This window comes from Staurois parvus, unplaced genomic scaffold (genome assembly GCF_062004578.1).
Source record: "Staurois parvus isolate SC_StPar_1 unplaced genomic scaffold, SC_StPar_1.0 ptg000122l, whole genome shotgun sequence".
Lineage (NCBI taxonomy): Eukaryota > Metazoa > Chordata > Amphibia > Anura > Ranidae > Staurois > Staurois parvus.
Genome location: NW_028317918.1, coordinates 1,078,159 through 1,096,846, shown reverse-complemented (window position 1 = coordinate 1,096,846; position 18,688 = coordinate 1,078,159). Strand labels below are relative to the sequence as shown.

The window sequence follows — 18,688 nt, the reverse complement described above, 5'->3', positions numbered from 1 at the left end:
AAGAGTTATTCAAACTTCCTGTCTGCAGGGCTTTTAAACACTGAAACATCATTCTCCAAGCATGATTCGCAGAAGCAGAGACATGATGGGACTTGTAATACCAAAACAGCTGGAGGGTTACCCCTGGACTAGTGAGATAATATCTAGTGTTTCTGATGTATCTTAAATCAAGGAATGCGCATTCCTTGATTTAAGTTATAGCACTAAGAAATTTATTTGGTTTCTTTGAGGTGGAATTGCTGCTTTAAAGTATTAAGGGTGTGGCGCTTTTATTACACTTGTGATATTGTTTCTGATGTATGTTGGGGCGGATACTTCCCTTTTTTAAATAAGAGGAGTGAATGAAGAATGGAGGTATTAACTGCATGTGTACAAATTCTGTCAAGAGAGACACACAAAACGGCTGCCAAGTTCCTGCATTACAGTGGCCTGTCTTTCTAGTATCTATGGCCAATGTAATGTTGCAATGAAGTAACTTCAAAAATTATAATTTATAGATAAAATGTATGCATATAAAATCAGAATTTTACCAATGTCTCTTTTGGAATATATAGACTGAAAAGTTTCACTTGTACAAGTTAGTTTCCTTTTCCACAAACAAGCCTCATCTGGAATGTTTTGTTCTCTGCAGTTCTCCAGCTTCCTTAACACTATACTGTATAAATCTGTCATAAGAGTGGTCAAAGAAACTCACCTTTTAGTCCTGTTGTCATGAGATTCTAGGAAGTGCCTTTGGACCTCATGTTTAGAAGAATGATCAGCGGCCAGGGCGATATCTGCAGTAATGAGTCCTAAAGTGACAGAGCCTGTCTCCAGCCAGTAAGCTCTACGCAGGACTGCAGGTTGCAGCCCTATCCTGCTGCTGTCCAGCTGTTCAATGTACTGCCTCAGTTGCACATTCTGCATTGCAGCACTAATGCCTTCACCAACAGCTTGGTTATGTAGGTTGCAGTTTGCAAGCCTGATAGTGCCCATCTAGAAAATAAAACACCATAACAATGAAAAAGCTATTATATAAAGAAATCTACAAGCAACTGAAAAGCTGTAAAGAAGATAAAATGGGAAACATTTAACTAGGGCTTATTACTGTGATGTGGATTGTTATTGTGCATAGGTAATTGCTCAAAGTAAACAGATGCAAATATCAATTCAGATGACTCAATGTGCATTTACCTTGAAATGTACTGTGTTGTCACACACCTACGTACTACTGATCTCTGAGTCACTTACTATTGACCTCTGCACTCTGCAACACTTACTATTGACTTCTGAACTCTGTGTCTTACTACAGAGTTCAGGGGTCAAAGGTAAGTGAAGCACAGTTTAGGGGCCAGGAGTCAATGATGCAGAATTCAGTGGTCAGTAGTAAGTGACCTTCTATTTCACAGTACAATCAAACAGCTCTCACCTGCACAGCTTACCTCTGTTCTTCACCTCTGGCTCTCCTCCTCCTCTTCCTGGTCTAGTAGGTGGGGCTAAATTACAGCCAATCAGAGCACTGCTACATGGGCCACCCTGTCTCCCTTCTTCGCAAGTTGGCCTTTAGCACCCACCCTCACTCCTGCATAAGCAAACAGGGTTTCTGCTGAAGCTGCCTTTGTGAAAATCACAACTGTAGCAAACAAACAGAAGGGGGAACTGAACGGCTTTTCCCTACACTTGCTATGCAAGGTGTGAGGGCACTGTAGCTCCCACTCACTTGAAATCCGTGTTCACCTCACACATTGCACATATGGAGGATACACCACTGAGTTGTCTCCTGATACAAGGTTCGCCCTTTCCCCTACTTAGTCAGAGCTAGAGCTTGCAATCAGCAGAGAGCATAAACTTTGCTAATTTCAGAGCTCTAGAGGCAACTTTTAGAAGGAGAGCTTAATAATGGCAGTTGCCATACTAGCTCAGTACAGATTTGCTTTGATGCAATAATTATTGAACAATACATTAAATTATACAAATAACTACATACCACTGCACACAGAACATCAAGCTGAGAGGAGAAGTGTCTTTACTGTGAGCCAAAACAACTCTATTGTACCGCATAGTGCTGCCTTTATAATATGTTTTAGGTATTAAGGCCTGAAGGAACTGGTGTTAAGGTAGTATGCAAGATGAGAAGAGGACGGGCATCACCTCACTGGCATGGTAATAGTATAAGGATATATTAGTAAACATATACAGTCAGGTCCATAAATATTGGGACATGGACACAATTCTAACATTTTTGGCTCTATACACCACCACAATGGATTTGAAATGAAATGAACAAGATGTGCTTTAACTGCAGACTGTCAGCTTTAATTTGAGGGTATTTACATCCAAATCAGGTGAACGGTGTAGGAATTACAACAGTTTGCATATGTGCCTCCCACTTGTTAAGGGACCAAAAGTAATGGGACAATTGGCTTCTCAGCTGTTCCATGGCCAGGTGTGTGTTATTCCCTCATTATCCCAATTACAATGAGCAGATAAAAGGTCCAGAGTTCATTTCAAGTGTGCTATTTGCATTTGGAATCTGTTGCTGTCAACTCTCAAGATGAGATCCAAAGAGCTGTCACTATCAGTGAAGCAAGCCATCATTAGGCTGAAAAAACAAAACAAACCCATCAGAGAGATAGCAAAAACATTAGGCATGGTCAAAACAACTGTTTGGAAGATTCTTAAAAAGAAGGAACGCACCGGTGAGCTCAGCAACACCAAAAGACCCGGAAGACCACAGAAAACAAGTGTGGTGGATGACCGAAGAATTCTTTCCCTGGTGAAGAAAACACCCTTCACAACAGTTGGCCAGATCAAGAACACTCTCCAGGAGGTAGGTGTATGTGTGTCAAAGTCAACAATCAAGAGAAGACTTCACCAGAGTGAATACAGAGGGTTCACCACAAGATGGAAACCATTGGTGAGCCTCAAAAACAGGAAGGCCAGATTAGAGTTTGCCAAACGACATCTAAGAAAGCCTTCACAGTTCTGGAACAACATCCTATGGACAGATGAGACCAAGATCAACTTGTACCAGAGTGATAGGAAGAGAAGAGTATGGAGAAGGAAAGGAACTGCTCATGATCCTAAGCATACCACCTCATCAGTGAAGCATGGTGGTGGTAGTGTCATGGCGTGGGCATGTATGGCCGCCAATGGAACTGCTTCTCTTGTATTTATTGATGATGTGACTGCTGACAAAAACAGCAGGATGAATTCTGAAGTGTTTCGGGAATATTATCTGCTCATATTCAGCCAAATGCTTCGCAACTCATTGGACGCCGCTTCACAGTGCAGATGGACAATGACCCAAAGCAGACTGCAAAAGCAACCAAAGAGTTTTTTAAGGGAAAGAAGTGGAATGTTATGCAATGGCCAAGTCAATCACCTGACCTGAATCCGATTGAGCATGCATTTCCCTTGCTGAAGACAAAACTGAAGGGAAAATGCCCCAAGAACAAGCAGGAACTGAAGACAGTTGCAGTAGAGGCCTGGCAGAGCATGAAACCCAGCGTCTGGTGATGTCTATGCGTTCCAGCCTTCAGGCTGTCATTGACTGCAAAGGATTTGCAACAAAGTATTAAAAAGTGAAAGTTTAATTTATGATTATTATTCTTTCCCATTACTTTTGCTCCCTTAACAAGTGGGAGGCACATATGCAAACTGTTGTAATTCCTACACTGTTCACCTGATTTGGATGTAAATACCCTCAAATTAAAGCTGACAGTCTGCAGTTAAAGCATATCTTATTCATTTCATTTCAAATCCATTGTGGTGGTGTATAGAGCCAAAAATGTTAGAATTGTGTCGATGTCCCAATGTTTATGGACCTGACTGTAGTATTCAGATATATAGCTCACATTAGCCTATGTTTAGCTGTCTGCCTTTAGGTCTGCAGTACGATAGTGAGGGTAATTCATGAAACATTATATAAAGGAAAGGGGTTACTCCAATGAGAATGACTGTATGGCACAAAAAACACTAACATGTTTCCTTAAACATTTTTTTTTTTTTATCAATGCCTTACTGGTCTTTTTTGCCATTAGGATGTGCATATTTAATGCACCATTTTAAAAAAACATTTGCTACAAAAATGAAAACAAAACTGCCTTCCTAAATTGTACGTTATTTTAATTATGTGAAATAAGAAAACAATTCAGGAGAAATTACATTATCAAACCGAACAAAAATTAAATTAAAGTACTTTTACTCCTAATAACTCACTCTCAGGTTTGTGGCGCAGCCATGTTCCACAATGTAGAGATCCACTCCATCAGCTGAAAGTCGCGTCATTCGGTATTTCACATCATCTGCTGGCAGACATGGTCCTGGATAGCAGCTTAACTGCAAAAAGCAACAAACAAGTTAGATAAAGGGAATTTAGCTTCCTAAGAGAATGCCCCCGAAAATACAATACTGGTAACCGTTCTTAAGAAAAACATGATTGCTACCTTCTCATTCTGAAAATACTAGTTGCTAGGCTCTTATCTTGATCCTATGACTTCAAGACTGACTGTCAGACTTAGCTGGGGATCAGCATAATAGCTATGAAAATGGAGTTTCTATAGTGAAGTCAGCTTTTATGCTCTTTTCAAAAAATTTTTACAAAATCATTTGAATTTCCTAAGAAGTTTACACTGTATCTGACATAATCTGATTAGATAATATCTTTACAATTATAATACTTTTCAAAAGGAAGGTGAGCAACAAAAGTCTTCATACTTTCTTGGTATAGATTTCCTTTTGGGCTCGTTCAGTCTGGCTGCTTTGAGCTGCATTGATCAGAGTTGATCAACACAGGCTTAATGCAAGGGAACAACAAAACCAGTTGCTGGTTACATGCTTCCCTTTCACCAAACTAACGTATTGAAGAAAAATGTAGGCATGCTACATTTTATGCAGGGCAATAAACAAAAACAGGTTACAACATGCTATTCTGCAAAGATTTAAAGGAAGTGTTAAGCATTCCATAGATTATTCGATTTTCTTTCATCACTCAATCACTCCCCCTTCTACACAGTCAGTGTTGATGTTGGAATGCCTCCCTCAGCGCTATTGTGTTCTGCTGGTGGGGGGCACAGGGAGCCTTCCCTTCCACCAGAACACAATGATTACTCTTAGCGACTATAGCCACTGGCAGTAATAGCATGTAGAAAAATCAGATAGGCTGGTTGTACCTAAGTTGATCAATGGATCGAATTGGATACAATCAGCCTGCCCTTACATGGATCGAATTTTGGCTGGTCCCCACTGAACCAGCTGAGATTCAATCCATGTATGGCTGGCTTTAGTCTCTTTACCGTTTTCCTATCTTCGCCTCCCATCAGCCTCATCATTTACTTCTCAGTTTCTGTTTTTATCCTTCTTCCTATCTCTGGACTGATTTGCTGGGAAGGGCACCTGTGATCTTCACCAATCCCTGCCCTTCACGGTTTATGTTTCATTATACTTCAATATTACCTGCCATTTAAGCTCAGAAAACTGATTTCAGAGTGTGCTCTGCTACCTATTCTCACCCTTCTCTTCCTGTTTATAATATAAAATCTGCCTTACCTTTACTGGTACTATTACCCACTTTTACAATAATTGTTATTGCTTTATTATCTGCACTATATATAATTGCGTATATGTTATTTTGTACACATCAAATTAATATGTGTAAGGTTGTACACTGTTTTTGTAACCCTGCTTTTGAGATAAAATAAACAATTTATTTAAAAAGAAGAAGTGTTAGTGCACTGCAAAGCATCAATGCATGGTCCCATCTAGACCATGCATGCATAGTAGAATTACCGTTTATTTTCATGGAAAAGTCTCCATCGCTAGAAGGTTTGTTTAACACGGGCTTCAGCTTATATAAAGGTAGTGTGAATGACAAGCATTTGCAGAGCTTTGAGCAAGTTTTTTTTTAAGCTTTTAAAGTACCATTCAGCTCCAGTTTATAAATGCAGAACACAGATCCTAACTGGGATGCGGATTACCACATTAAATAAGCTCCTAGCAAGCTTCAGCACTACTTGAAGCTTGTTAGCGTTTAAATTGACAGTCAGCACTCCCATTAATATCTAAGTATAATGTTTCCATTCAGAAGATGCAGGGCACTTTAAAGGCTTAGAGAAAGCTGCTTGACGTTATCCCGAAACCTTTGCAAAAGCTGGCTAAAAATTTCATAAAAGCTTGCTGTTCACACTGCTCTTATAGAAGCTGATATCCATGGGAAACAGGCCTAATTTTACTGTTCATCCTTGCATGATCAGTGTCATGACCTAACCTCTAAGTGTTGCTATAGCTGCGTTAAAACAATAGGTAGACACAGTGGATTAGAGCAGGCAAAATAGACTACTAATCCCAACATGCTCCATTTTATTTATTACTAAATGTCAGTTAAAGTTTATAATTTCAGTGGACAAACAGTAATAAAATAGTGCTACTTGTGGTATGCAAATATATTACAACAATTTCTAAAAGATTAGGCCTTAAAAAAAGTAAATACAGCAGAAAGAAAGTCACTGGCTGTAATTTTGACTGATTTTGTGGGTCAAGTTTGTAATTTTTCATATACGTGGGGAAAAAAACAATCTGTGAAAAGGAAATGATGTGAAAAAGCAGAGTAGAAGTAGCGATGGAAAAGAAAGTGAAAGGAAAATAGTGGTGCTACCGATAAGTTACTTCTCCAGATTTTCTCTGTTAAAATTAAATCGATTTTACCTGGACAAGGGGGAGGCCAAAATGCAAAGGTCCTGTTTAGAAGTAGGAAACAAATGGCTTTACCCTCTTATTTACAGGCGAGTGGAGCAAAACATAAAAAGGCATTGAAAAAGTGACACAATTCTGATTTCATCATTTTAATTTTAGGGACCAAGTGTCACTCAGCTTTTGTAAAGTAAGAAAGACAGCAATAGCTTTGAGAATCTTTCATATTCTTCATATAAACTAGGGAATAGAATAGCTCATCCTTTATCAATCAGCGTGCCTTCTGGGTTATTTAGGGATACCTTGGCAAAATGCCTGAAAATTTCCAAGAATTACCCAAAAAATGTTAACAATTCAGCGAGTGGATTAAGCCTGCCTTTTTGTTACATAAAACCACAGGTTTTGTTGTGCAACATGACAACCTTGGGCACCATGCCGGCCAGTCAATGGCATCTTAACAACCAATGACATCATCAGGTGATAAAGAGAACATCAGGCACCTGCATGGCATCCTTGTTTACCCTCCATTATCCTTCTCTGTCAGCACTGGAGCCATGTTAGCAGAGAGAGGGAGAAAAACTGAGGGACAAAAGAAACACTGCAATACTAGTCAGTACCAGTTTGCAAAGGTGAAGGAATAGATTGCCTCTAATGTTGGGAGGCCCATGTGTGTGGATGTTGCTGCATTATATAATATTTTTTTTGTACATTTCAAAATGGGGTGCTTTACGATTATGCATCATTTTACAGGGTGCCTTGACTGAAGAAAGTTTGAGAAGCACTGGATTAGCTAATCATACATGCATTCTGAGATGAAAGTAAGAAGAACACATAGATGAATGAGGGGAGAATAAAACAAAGAAACTAGTCTTAAGAAAGCATGAGAAATGAGAGAAGAATGAAAGCGAGAGCAGGATAAATTTATCAAGTTAGTTTTTAGAAAGAAATGACAGACATATGAAAAATTAAATGGTTTTTCTTTTATATTTCAGTGCTTAAAGTAGAACTATATCAATTTTTTTTTTATTTTGGATAAAGTAAAGGAGGGTTATAACTCCTGCCAATTTTTTTGCCACCTGTGTCCCAATGAGATTTCCCTTAATTTTCAAAACAGGAAGTAAAAGGAAATCCCTTCAAATTAAGGGAATCACGTGGGGCCCCCCAAGTCACAAACTATTGCCCCCATTGGAAGATTTCCCCTCTATTACATTTCTAGGGACAACCCGAAATTTGGGATTTTCCTTTACTTTCATTTTCATTGATAATGATAAACAGGACAAACCGAGAGGGTGAATCTTCCCAACAAGGGCAGAGATAGCAATAAATGTATCTCTACTCTGTCTTAAACTAAAAAAAAAAAAATGACCATTAGTTATACTTTAAGTGAATATTTTGCTCAGGGCTCCACTGACACTTGTGAATAAAAAGCAAAGAATATACAATAATAAAACATTCTTTGTTAACAAAGTTTTAAACAAAGTAAATCTTTTGGGGTGTTAAACATTCTGGAATTTTATTCAGACCCTTATATCCCTAATTAAAGCTGAACATTGCAATACCAACCTTAGCGTCACAAAACCTCTGATCGATGCCATGCTGGCAAATCACCACAGACTTCGGCCTCTCCATCTGGAACTCATTACACACGACATGGAACACAAAAGTCTGCCCCCAATCCAGCAGACACGCCAACTGCAAGACAGCAGGTTACTCATATGGTAAAGGCTAAGACAATGTAATCAGCAAAGGCAATAATAAAAACTAACATACGGGCGCAGCTTGATAATTAAAAGAAGAATTTAACCTTGCTGCCACATAATCTAACCCCCTGTTCAGACACATTATTTTTTAGAATTGGGTACTTAGTGCCAGCTTATACAATGTGTCATTCAAGATTGAGTTCTCTGAAAATAGAAGTTACATATTTATCAATTCCAAATAACAGCTGATTTACCTTAATTTGTTTTTGTTTTTTTTTGCTCAGCAGTAAACTGCTGCATAGCTTTATGCAATAAATAGGAAAAGTGGCTACTTTTCTCCCTCCTTCATACTGATCCAATCAATTATAATCTTTGGCCTATATACTGAGAAAGTGCACAGCTGTGATATGTTTGCCAGCACAGTTCAAAAGCTGCTTCTGTCTGCTCACAAAATATTCAATATTCTATCTGCAAGGCGCGGACCATTATAACCCCAGACAGGAACTGGAAAGTAATTACTTAGTGGACTCAAGGCATATAGTTTCCACCAGGTAGGGCACATTATCCATTAAAAACACATTAATAGTGGAATACCTGAGGAAAGTCCAGCCTAAAAACCAATAGCATTTTTAATGCAAAGTTAAAAGTTTTACTTTGTGTGAATAAAAAGATAATTACCATTTTCAAATAAGTTTCGGATCAATTTCATCTTTAAAATTATGTATTGCTCTATAGACATAAAGGTTTTACTGCAAGACTGCCAATCTAATTGCCCATGACAGCCTGAGGAGTTCTACAAGACAGCAGAGTGATGGCATTTGATTCGTAGGGGATAGTTTGGTCATTAAGGAATGATGGGAAAAAACACTAACAGTTTTTGATATTTAGGATCCATACACATCAAAAAAGGCATATTGAGTCAAATGTCCCGAAAGAGTTCAATGCAGTGTCCTTAGATATGAATACTACAGTCTGCTAAAATGTCTTACCTGTGTGGCAGTGTGAGGCCCTGCCATTGGGACAAATTAGGAGAAACTGCCACAGGGAGTGCGGGGGGCTCCAGAATGTCAGTTCTGATTGGAAGAGGGTGGTTTTTCATCTTTCTACTGTTTCTGTAATTTTTGCATCAGGGTTTAGAGCTTAGAGACAGTGAAGTGCTGTGGAAGTAAAGGATTCTGCAATCCAGTGTCTGGCTTTTGCCAGAAATCAGCAGGCTGAGTGGGCAGGTGTTCACAACTCTTGAAATCTAGGAACTGACAATAGATTGGTGCTCAGAGAGACAGGTCTCTGCAAAGGGGTCAGGAGGACTTCAATCCCTACCCAGGAGTCACAGAGACAGCATGGGGCAACCAGAGTGTGTACGTCTGCACAGTGCAGGTGCAGTTAGTGACAGCAAGAATCTGGAAAAGAGCAGAGCTACAAAGCTTCTACAAGAGCAATGAGGTGCTAAATTAGATGTTCTGCAGGACCAAGCCAAAAGGCCTGACCAGTAGCATTGCTAGAGAGAGCCAGGAGACTGATTGTCATTTATGAACGTTTTGATGGTGAAAACCCCTGCGTGGGAAACGGATTTTCAGTGTGAATTTTTTCCATTTTAATAATAAAAGTGGGCCATCAACGCCTTAAACAGCATTTCTGGAGTGGACTGAACTCACTGGGAAGCATCAACACTGAGAGAAAAAAAAACCCACATCATCACACCTGTAAATTCCTTTTCTTGAAGGACACAGGATAGTATTCTGAAACACTGGATTATGCTGCCACCTGCGGAATTGGACACTGGCAAAGTTGTAAGGACAGTAGTATGACCCCTTCCAGTGTAACGTGATTTAAATTAGGGGGGTGGGGGTGGCTGTGTCCCAAAATGTATTCCAAGGAAAGGATTTTACAGGTATATATTCTTATTTTCTTAATTGTACATTAAGGGGCACAGAATAGTAATCTGAAGCACTAGGACATGCAAAAGCAGCCCAAATAAGGGGTGAGCAACAGCAAACAGAAGGTTGACAGGCCCACAGGGAACAAACTCACAAGGTTAACAAGGGCAGCTCAAGGGAGCCAACAGCTCTGTTTGAGGAATCTTACAACCGAAGCTGGCACAAGCCTAACAAAATTTAAACATGAATAGAAGACAACCAGGTGGAAGCCTTGCATATCTGAGCAAAAGAGGGACGATGATAAAAGCCCATGAAGCACTAACTGATCTAGCAAACGCTTTGACCCAAAAAGGTGAAACCTTAACCCTAAGGTCATAAGCTTGACTACTGAGCTGACAAATCCTAGCAGTGGTGGAAGGAGAAGCAGCCTTCAGGATTGGCATAGAGTTTGGCTGATGAAAGGGAGCTGTAGCTGTGATATAAACAGCATGGACATATCTAGACAATGGAAAGAAAACGCTTTATGAAGTTCAGGAGGGGAAAGAAAACTAAATCAGGCACACTTATCCCTCAGGGCCTGGGTTTCAATAAACAAGCTGTTAAAGCCAGCGACCAAGAAGAAGGTTGGTCATTGGAATAGAAGATCTGGCCAATCTGGAAGGTCCCACAGAGCCCATTGGTAGGTTGATCAGGCCTGAATACCACAGCCACCCGGGCCATCCTGATGGGAATCACTGGAATGCTTTTCATCTTAATCCTGTGAAGCAAGAGGAAGGGAAAATATCAGGTTGAATTTATCCAACTCAGTCACCAGGAAATCAACTACAAAGACCAGAGGATCCATATTTCTGGAGACAAAACTGCCCAGTTTGTTGTTGAACCTGGAACCCAGAAGGTCCATGTCTAGCATACCCACCTTCAACAGAGGATTAGAAACAACCTCGGGATGAAGAAACCACTTTCCGAAATCCAGACTGAGGAAGCCACCTGCTGATATTTCATGTCAGGCATATGTACAGCGGATATTGCTGCAAAATGACTTTTTGCCCTGATGGTTGATGTAAGCCATTGCTGTGGCATCATGTGACTGAATTTTTGTCATATGTTTAGAGACGAGAGTTCCAGCGTTGAAGAGATAACCAAATCACTGTAAGCTCCAGAACATTAATCAAAAGATGAGCTTTCTCCAGAGACACTTCTCTGTTGTGAAAACCATCCAGACCATCAGGAGGAAGGATTTTCTCATTTCAATAGTCGGAACTATTTTCCCCCAGACCAAGGAGTGCCTCGTTTTGGGGTAAGGAGGATGTGATGGTCCAGAAATTTAACCTGTCTGTCCCCTGTTGCTAAAATGTTCAGTTTCAATGGTCTGCAATGATATTGAGCATATGGGACTATAATCCTCATGCATAAAAGGAGGGTTGACTGGCCCTTGGACTGTAGAGCCCAAGCATGGGAGCAACATGTCTGGAGTTTGTCCTGTGGAGAAAAAAAAAAAAACAAAAAACTTTGGACAGGGCTGTATCCAGGACCAAGCCTAGGTACACCAAGCAATTAGTTGATTCCAGCACTGAATTCTGCATATTTAAGATCCACCCGATCCTCTATGGGGATCTAAATAGTTCGAAGAATGCTGGCTGATAGAGCCTGTGCTGATTCTTCTGGGAGAATAAGGTAATTTAGATATTTCATTAAGGGGAAGGGGAGAGTGAAACACAGCAAGCACAGGGGCTAGCATCTTGGTGAACACACAAGATGCAGTGACTGTAATGTGTGTCCACAGCAAAATACAAGTAGCGTTGATGTGCTGGCACAATTGGAACATATAACTATACATCCTTTATGTCCACAAAGGTAAAAAAAAAAAATCTCACAGGTGAAGGGACCAGGCAGATTTCATACATAATTTCTTTAACCCAAAGAAATTGTTGAGAATCTTTAGATTCAGTACAGGAGAGATGTCTACTTCCCCACTGGGGACAGTGAACAGGTTGAAACATAAACCCTGAAACCTCTCCTTCCAGCACCATTATTATGACTGCATGGAATAGGAGCTGCTCTAGAGCAGCATAGAGGTCATCCAATCTTAGAAGGGACATTGGCAAGTTTGACAGCATGAAGCATGGTGGAGGCAAGGAAGCAAATTCTAGCTTGTATCCCCACAGACAACGTTCCGTACCCAAGTGTTTGATTGTCTGGGAACCAGATGGCTGTGCATGCCAAAAGATGCCCCCGCCTCCTCATTGTGGATAGAGGGCTTATGATGGAAATGGGTTCCAGGGTTAGTCCTGGAAACCTGAAAAGTAAATGTTTTGTAGCTTAAAGAGCTTTTGTCACCAGAGTTTTCACCTTTTGTCTTTTTTTTTCTGATGCAAAGAGGTACTCTGCCATACCCTCATCCCTCCCCACCACCAAAGTGTTTCTGCATAAAGATTGCTACAGATTTGGCGAAAAGGCATTCCCCACTAAAAGCATCCTCAAGAGGATATTTTGAACTAAAGCTCTCCAGACCAACAATTAAGCAAAGGGCCCTCCACATAACTACTGAAATAAGGCCCATTCTGGATATTTGGCAAATCATATCCACTAGCCCCTGGATACAACAGCACAGGCCCACAGGTAGGCACTCCATATGTTGGAGGACAAAAGGATCTGTAAGTATAAAACCATGATACCAGTACATGGCCTTGGACCAGAAAGCCAGAGTTTGGGCATGATTACAACAACAGTAGGTTACCAGGTAGGCCCTGAAAGAGCAAACAAATCTGGGGAGAGGTAGAGAGGAACCACTTTGGACCCTGCAGGTTGAAAGCTGACACACAGTTTTTGACATTCTGTCCTAAACGACATGCATATGTTCAGTGAGCCTGACTTAGAAAGGCAGCTGTGCAGGCTCACTGAGACCACCTAGGCCAAAGTCCATGAATCATAAAATGGTGCCAAACTAAAAGATACAGTAATCCTCTCCTGACACCCTGCCTGTGAGTGAAAATGCTATAGCCAGCACTCCATGAAAAAGTCCCTAGTGCAACTGACTTCCCATTTAAAGGGCAATAGCCCTGTACTCACCTCAGCCATTTCCAGTCCTGCGGTTCCCCCAGCCAGATAAGTAGGACGTTAGGGAAAAGCCCTATGCACCAATCTTCGTCAATATGGCAGGAATACCATCTAAGGGATATTCAAAGACTGGGGTTCCACCAGACAAGCAGACCTCAGCCCTGGACCTGCAGGTCACCCTTCAGCTAATGGGGCATTGCTCCACATGCCTAGGTGAGCACCAAAGGCAGGATCCAGTGCCTGACATCAGGGGCCAGACCTGCTCTGCATCTTCTTCCTGGTAGGGTCAGAGTATAGTCCCCCAGGTTAAAGCTGTGACTTAACAGATCCAGAAGCTGCAAACAGGAACCCCAGTGGCTCTGCAGCAACTAAAGCATCTTGATAGAAGAAAAAAAAATGTTTTCAATGTTTTGATGAAAAAAGAGATATACTATATTCTTACCTGTGGTGCTGTGACCATGGCAGTAAGAGAACCGGCCTGCACATCTATTAGCCATGCATACTCCAGTGTATCTGTGCCTAGAGGTAATCCTTCTGCAGAAAACATTGCATGTGCACGTAGCTGTAATCCAGACAGGCTAATGTGCCCTTCTCGAAGCATCCCATCCACTGAGGGCCTCTGCATAAATTATGATACACATGACATGAGCAACACATCATAAAAGCATGCACAAACTGAACACACATATGCAATGTTCTGTCTTTGGCCTACAAGAACATGTACAAAAACCAGTGTGCTTAAAAGATGGTATTACATCAGGTCCCGATTAACCACAGTGTTATGTTTTGCCATGGATATCTATGTAAGAATGGTGAGCTACACTATTTTAGGATCAAATGTATTTCATTTAATATGATTTTGGATTGAAGCTTTTGGAAAGAGCTGGAAATAAATTGCTAGAAGCTAAAAAAGCTGAAATCAGAAAGGAGGTAAGCTTCGGAGACTGGACCCAGAATTCTTGAATAGAGATAAGCAACCTGCCCCGCCTCTGGGTTGCGGTTCTGTTTCTACAATTATCCATTTGTAATTCAAGCTAGCACCTTCGGCAGCTGCCGAGTGACCTGTCGCAAAAGATATGAGGCGGCATCTCTCTGTAAGTGTATAGTATGTGAGCTCTACAGACTTGCCCTATGTACTCGCTCTATGGACCTCCCTATGGCTTGTTGTCTAGTTTTGTTGAGAGAAATGTGATTCTTTCAGTTTTGGGGGTGGTTGGTTATATTTTATGGGAGTTTGTAGTTTTTTTTCGTAAACTGAAAGTACATTTACTATCTCAAGTGGTCTGTTTTTTGTAATGTATCAAGCTACTATACTGTTTTTCTGATACCCGACTGACAGACCGCATATTTATTTTAGAACACTCATATAATGGCGTCCTCTGATCTAAAATGTATTTCATGGAATGTACGGGGTCTCAAATCCCCTGTGAAGTGTTCCTTGGTCTTCCAATTTCTCAAATCATATAGTCCCCACATATGAATCTTACAGGAAACCCATTTGATGGACCGTAGAGTACTTAGCTTAAAGAGAGCTTGGGTTGGAAACTACTGCAATGCTACCTATTCTTCATACACCTGAGGGGTTAGTGTCCTTATTCATAATTCACTCCCATTTACTCTCCACCATCTCAGGCTGGATCCCAAAGGCAAATATGCAATGATTAATTGTTTTGAACTGGTAATAGTTGGTTTTTATCTTCTTCCTCCTGCCTCCGCGCGCTTGTTGGCTGCTCTGGCCCCGCTCTTGGCTTCATACTGCACATCCCAAATTCTCCTTGCTGGTGATTTCAATCTTACCCCCGATCCTAGTGTCGACAGACTAAATCCTGAAGCCACAAAGAATCAACTTGGCCAAATGGGTGGGGCTTTACCAGTTCACGGACATGTGGTGGTGGAAGAATCCTGGGACCAGGGCCTATACCTGCCACTCAGTCTCACATAGAACAATGTCTAGAATAGACCTTTGCTATACTACACCTTGACTTTTAGTGAGGGTCCCGGAGATTACAATCCTACATAAGGGAATATCAGACCATGCTCCACCTTCTCCTCCGATTGTGCATTTCTGATCCCCATTCTGGAAAAATTTGCAGACACTCCTGCTATTGGATTACTGACCCGGAGGTTGAATCACCCATTAAGGGAGGCCTTGGGCCTCTAATGCTGGTACTGCTGCGCCTCCGGTGACTTGGGAGGCTTGCAAAGCTACCCTTAGGGGCCAGTATCGTACCCTGATTGGGGGACTACAGGCCAAGCAAAAGGCACAGGTGGAGATGGTGGACAGACAGGTGCAAGAATCTGAATCCAGGTATGCGTCTAACCCTGCTCCATTACTCATAACTTGCAACTGGCCGTTAGAGAAGCCCTACTTTTGCGCACAGAGGCCACCAGAAAGGGGTTGCTCCATCAGAAGCAGCACATTTTCTAAAAATGGGACAAATCTGAACGCCTATTGGCTTGGTTGGCTAGGGAACAAACTCCTATGACTAACGTTGCCTTTATTCAAGCTGAAGATGGCTCTATGATCCTTGACCCAGTCTCAACCACCATTTTGCTGAATATTATGCAACCTTATATTCTTCCAAAGTTACCTATACCTCACAGGAGTTGTCCCAGTATCTGGATCTTGCAGGTCTACCGTCTCTTTCAATGGCCCAGAGGGAAAAATTGAAGGCTCCAATTTCCTTGGAAGAAATCCAGCAGGCAGTCGGTGCTCTCCAGTCTGGTAAAATGCCGGGCCCCGATGATTTACCAGCGGAGTTTTATAAAACTTACATTGATCAACTGGCTCCCCGCATCACCTTTTTAATACCCTACATGAGACAAAAACCTTGCCCCCCTCTATGCAAGCAGTGATAGTGGTGATTTTAAAGTCTGGAAAGGATCCGTCACAATGCTCCTCTTATCGTCCAATTTCCCTGTTGAATACTGACGTGAAAATCCTTGTTAAAGTGCTTGCTGGGAGGATGTGCTCGGTTATTTATATGTTAGTACACAATGGTCAGACAGGCTTCATGCCAGGTAAGGGCACTGACAATAACATACCTAGGTTATACACTCACATTTCCATTGCTAGTGCCAGAGACAGCCCAGGCACCGTGCTGCCCCTTGATGCTGAAAAGGCCATTAACTCAGTCGAATGGGAATACCTGTGGGAGGCTCTTGGGCGTTTCGGATTTGGCCCCAATTTCATCTCTTGGGTCAAATGCCTCTACAGTGCACCGTATGCGAGAGTCCATACTAACAATGCTCTCTCTCCCCTTTTTGCTCTCCACAGAGGCACTAGACAGGGTTGCCCACTTTCGCCGGGTCTGTTTGCCCTGGCGATCGAGCCCTTGGCTTGCCTGATCCACTCCTCTAAGACCTTGTGAGGGCTTCCTGTAGGTGACTGGGAGGATCGGGTTTCCTTGAACACTGACGTCACTCTTTTATACATGAAGGACTGCGATCTGTCTCTTAAAACGGTGCTTGACATTGTCGATCACGTTGGTCATTGTTCTGGAGTATGCAAAAATTGGGAAAAAAATCAATACTATTTCCATTTTCTCCTATTAAATCAGTCTCCAAATTTAAATACTTGGGTGTGGTAGTTCAGCACGACCTAAATAAATATGTTTCGGACAATCTTCTTCCTCTTTTGCAACAGCTACAGACTAAATGTAGTGCCTGGTCTTCCCTTCCTATTAGTACCATTGGCCGAGTAAACTTCTTTAAAATTATTTTTTTACCTAAATTTCTCAACTTCTTTCACCAAATGCATATAAAGATTCCATTATCCTTTTTCAGTCATGTGGATGGTGTTGTCTCTGTGTTTCTCTGGGCTGGGAGAGCTCCTAGACTTTCCCAATCTAACTTATATTTACCAATTAATCGTGGCGGCCTGGCACTGCCTAGGCTCCTACTGTACTACCAGGCGGCTGCCTTGGTTATGGTGCGCTGGAGTTTCTCGCAGCCTAGTGATGCAGCAGTGATCCTGGAAGTGGCTATACTGGGCTCTTATGCAGAACTCAGCAACCTTGTTTATAGGGGCCCGAAGTCCAACTTGGCCATCACCACTCCTATGCAGATGTCCCTGACGGTATGGAGGCAGGCTAGAGTTCAATATGGCATAAATACCATCTACTCCTCTTACATGCCACTCTGGGACAACCCTACACTTCCCCACCTGCACACAGTACCAGATCCTGATGTGAGGGCTCAATATGGCATTAATTATGACACATCTTGCCTTGAGGTGTCTTTCTCTCTTTCGACGAACTCAAACACACTTATGGTTTGCCTAACAGGATGTTTTTCTTGTCTCTACAATTGCGCCATGCAATTGCCACTCAATTTCCATCTTCCCCTGCTATACATACTGACCCTCTGGAAAGTTTGTTGATAAAGGAAGACTTGCCTAAACCCCTGTCCTCTATCGACTCCCTGCTATCTCCTCTGACTACCCTTAGAATGCAGTTACTTTATGGTAAATGGCATGCAGACCATCCGTCCATGACAGAGGATGACTGGGATGATGGCCTTTTGCAATGTCTCCCTACTATGATTTCTGCCAGGGATCATTTTATATAACTGAAGTTTATCCATAGAGTATATTATACCCCTCAACGACTGGCTGTGATATATCCTGAGAGATCAGCGACATGTCCTCACTATGACATGGCTGAGGGAACATTTAACCATATGTTTTGGAAATGTGCGAAACTGTGTCCTTTCTGGACCAGGGTATTAGACACTATCAGTGCAGTTGGCAACCTGTCTGTTCCCCACTGATAATGCTGTTGGGACTTACCGATCTTGTAGAAGCACCCGAGCATAGTAAACTGTCTTCTCTTATTAAGCTAGACGATAAATGTTGTTAAGATGGAAGCTGTCAACCCCGCCCACGGTCTCTGGTTGGAAGGCAGCAATTAATGGTGCGCTTCTTCTATTTAAACTTACATATTTAAGCCGCAATTGTCCAGCAAAATTTGATAAAATCTGGGCTGGGTGGGCGGAGACACAGAGACTCACACTATAGGTTGTGATGTCTTCAGTTAGTCATTATCAAATGCTTGCAATACCCGAACAATATGCTGCTACTTGTACTGCTTACTCTCCTCTCTTGCCCTTTCTCTTTTCCCTTCCTCCACCTCTCCACCCCCCCCCCTTTCCCTTCCCACCCCTCTCCCCATCTTATTTTCCTCACTCTTCCTGATTCCTATCTTACTCCCCTTCCCTAGCCGAACATTGTGATTTAGACCACACTAAGTGCTTGCTTATCAAGCTTGCTCGGGCTGTCAGGACACTATTGTAAGATTCTTCTGTATTGGAATACTAGTGTATACGGTTACTTTACTGTATAATACACGCTTGATCAAGTTTCATGTAACTTTAATGTCTGATCCA

The 18,688-nt window shown here is 41.7% G+C and overlaps 1 protein-coding gene across 11 annotated transcripts in view; it reads right to left on the bottom strand.

Moving 5' to 3' along the window:
* The window catches only part of BLTP1 (bridge-like lipid transfer protein family member 1), a 478,785-nt gene that overhangs the window by 221,895 nt on the left and 238,202 nt on the right, over window positions 1-18,688 (bottom strand). For all 11 annotated transcript variants that reach the window (XM_089672161.1, XM_089672163.1, XM_089672166.1 and 8 more), the window contains exons 22-25: window positions 13,746-13,922; window positions 8,233-8,361; window positions 4,201-4,320; window positions 695-975 (exon numbers count right to left, since the gene is read on the bottom strand). In XM_089672161.1, coding sequence (XP_089528287.1) covers window positions 695-975; window positions 4,201-4,320; window positions 8,233-8,361; window positions 13,746-13,922 — 707 coding nt within the window. The remainder of the gene's footprint in view (window positions 1-694; window positions 976-4,200; window positions 4,321-8,232; window positions 8,362-13,745; window positions 13,923-18,688) is intronic.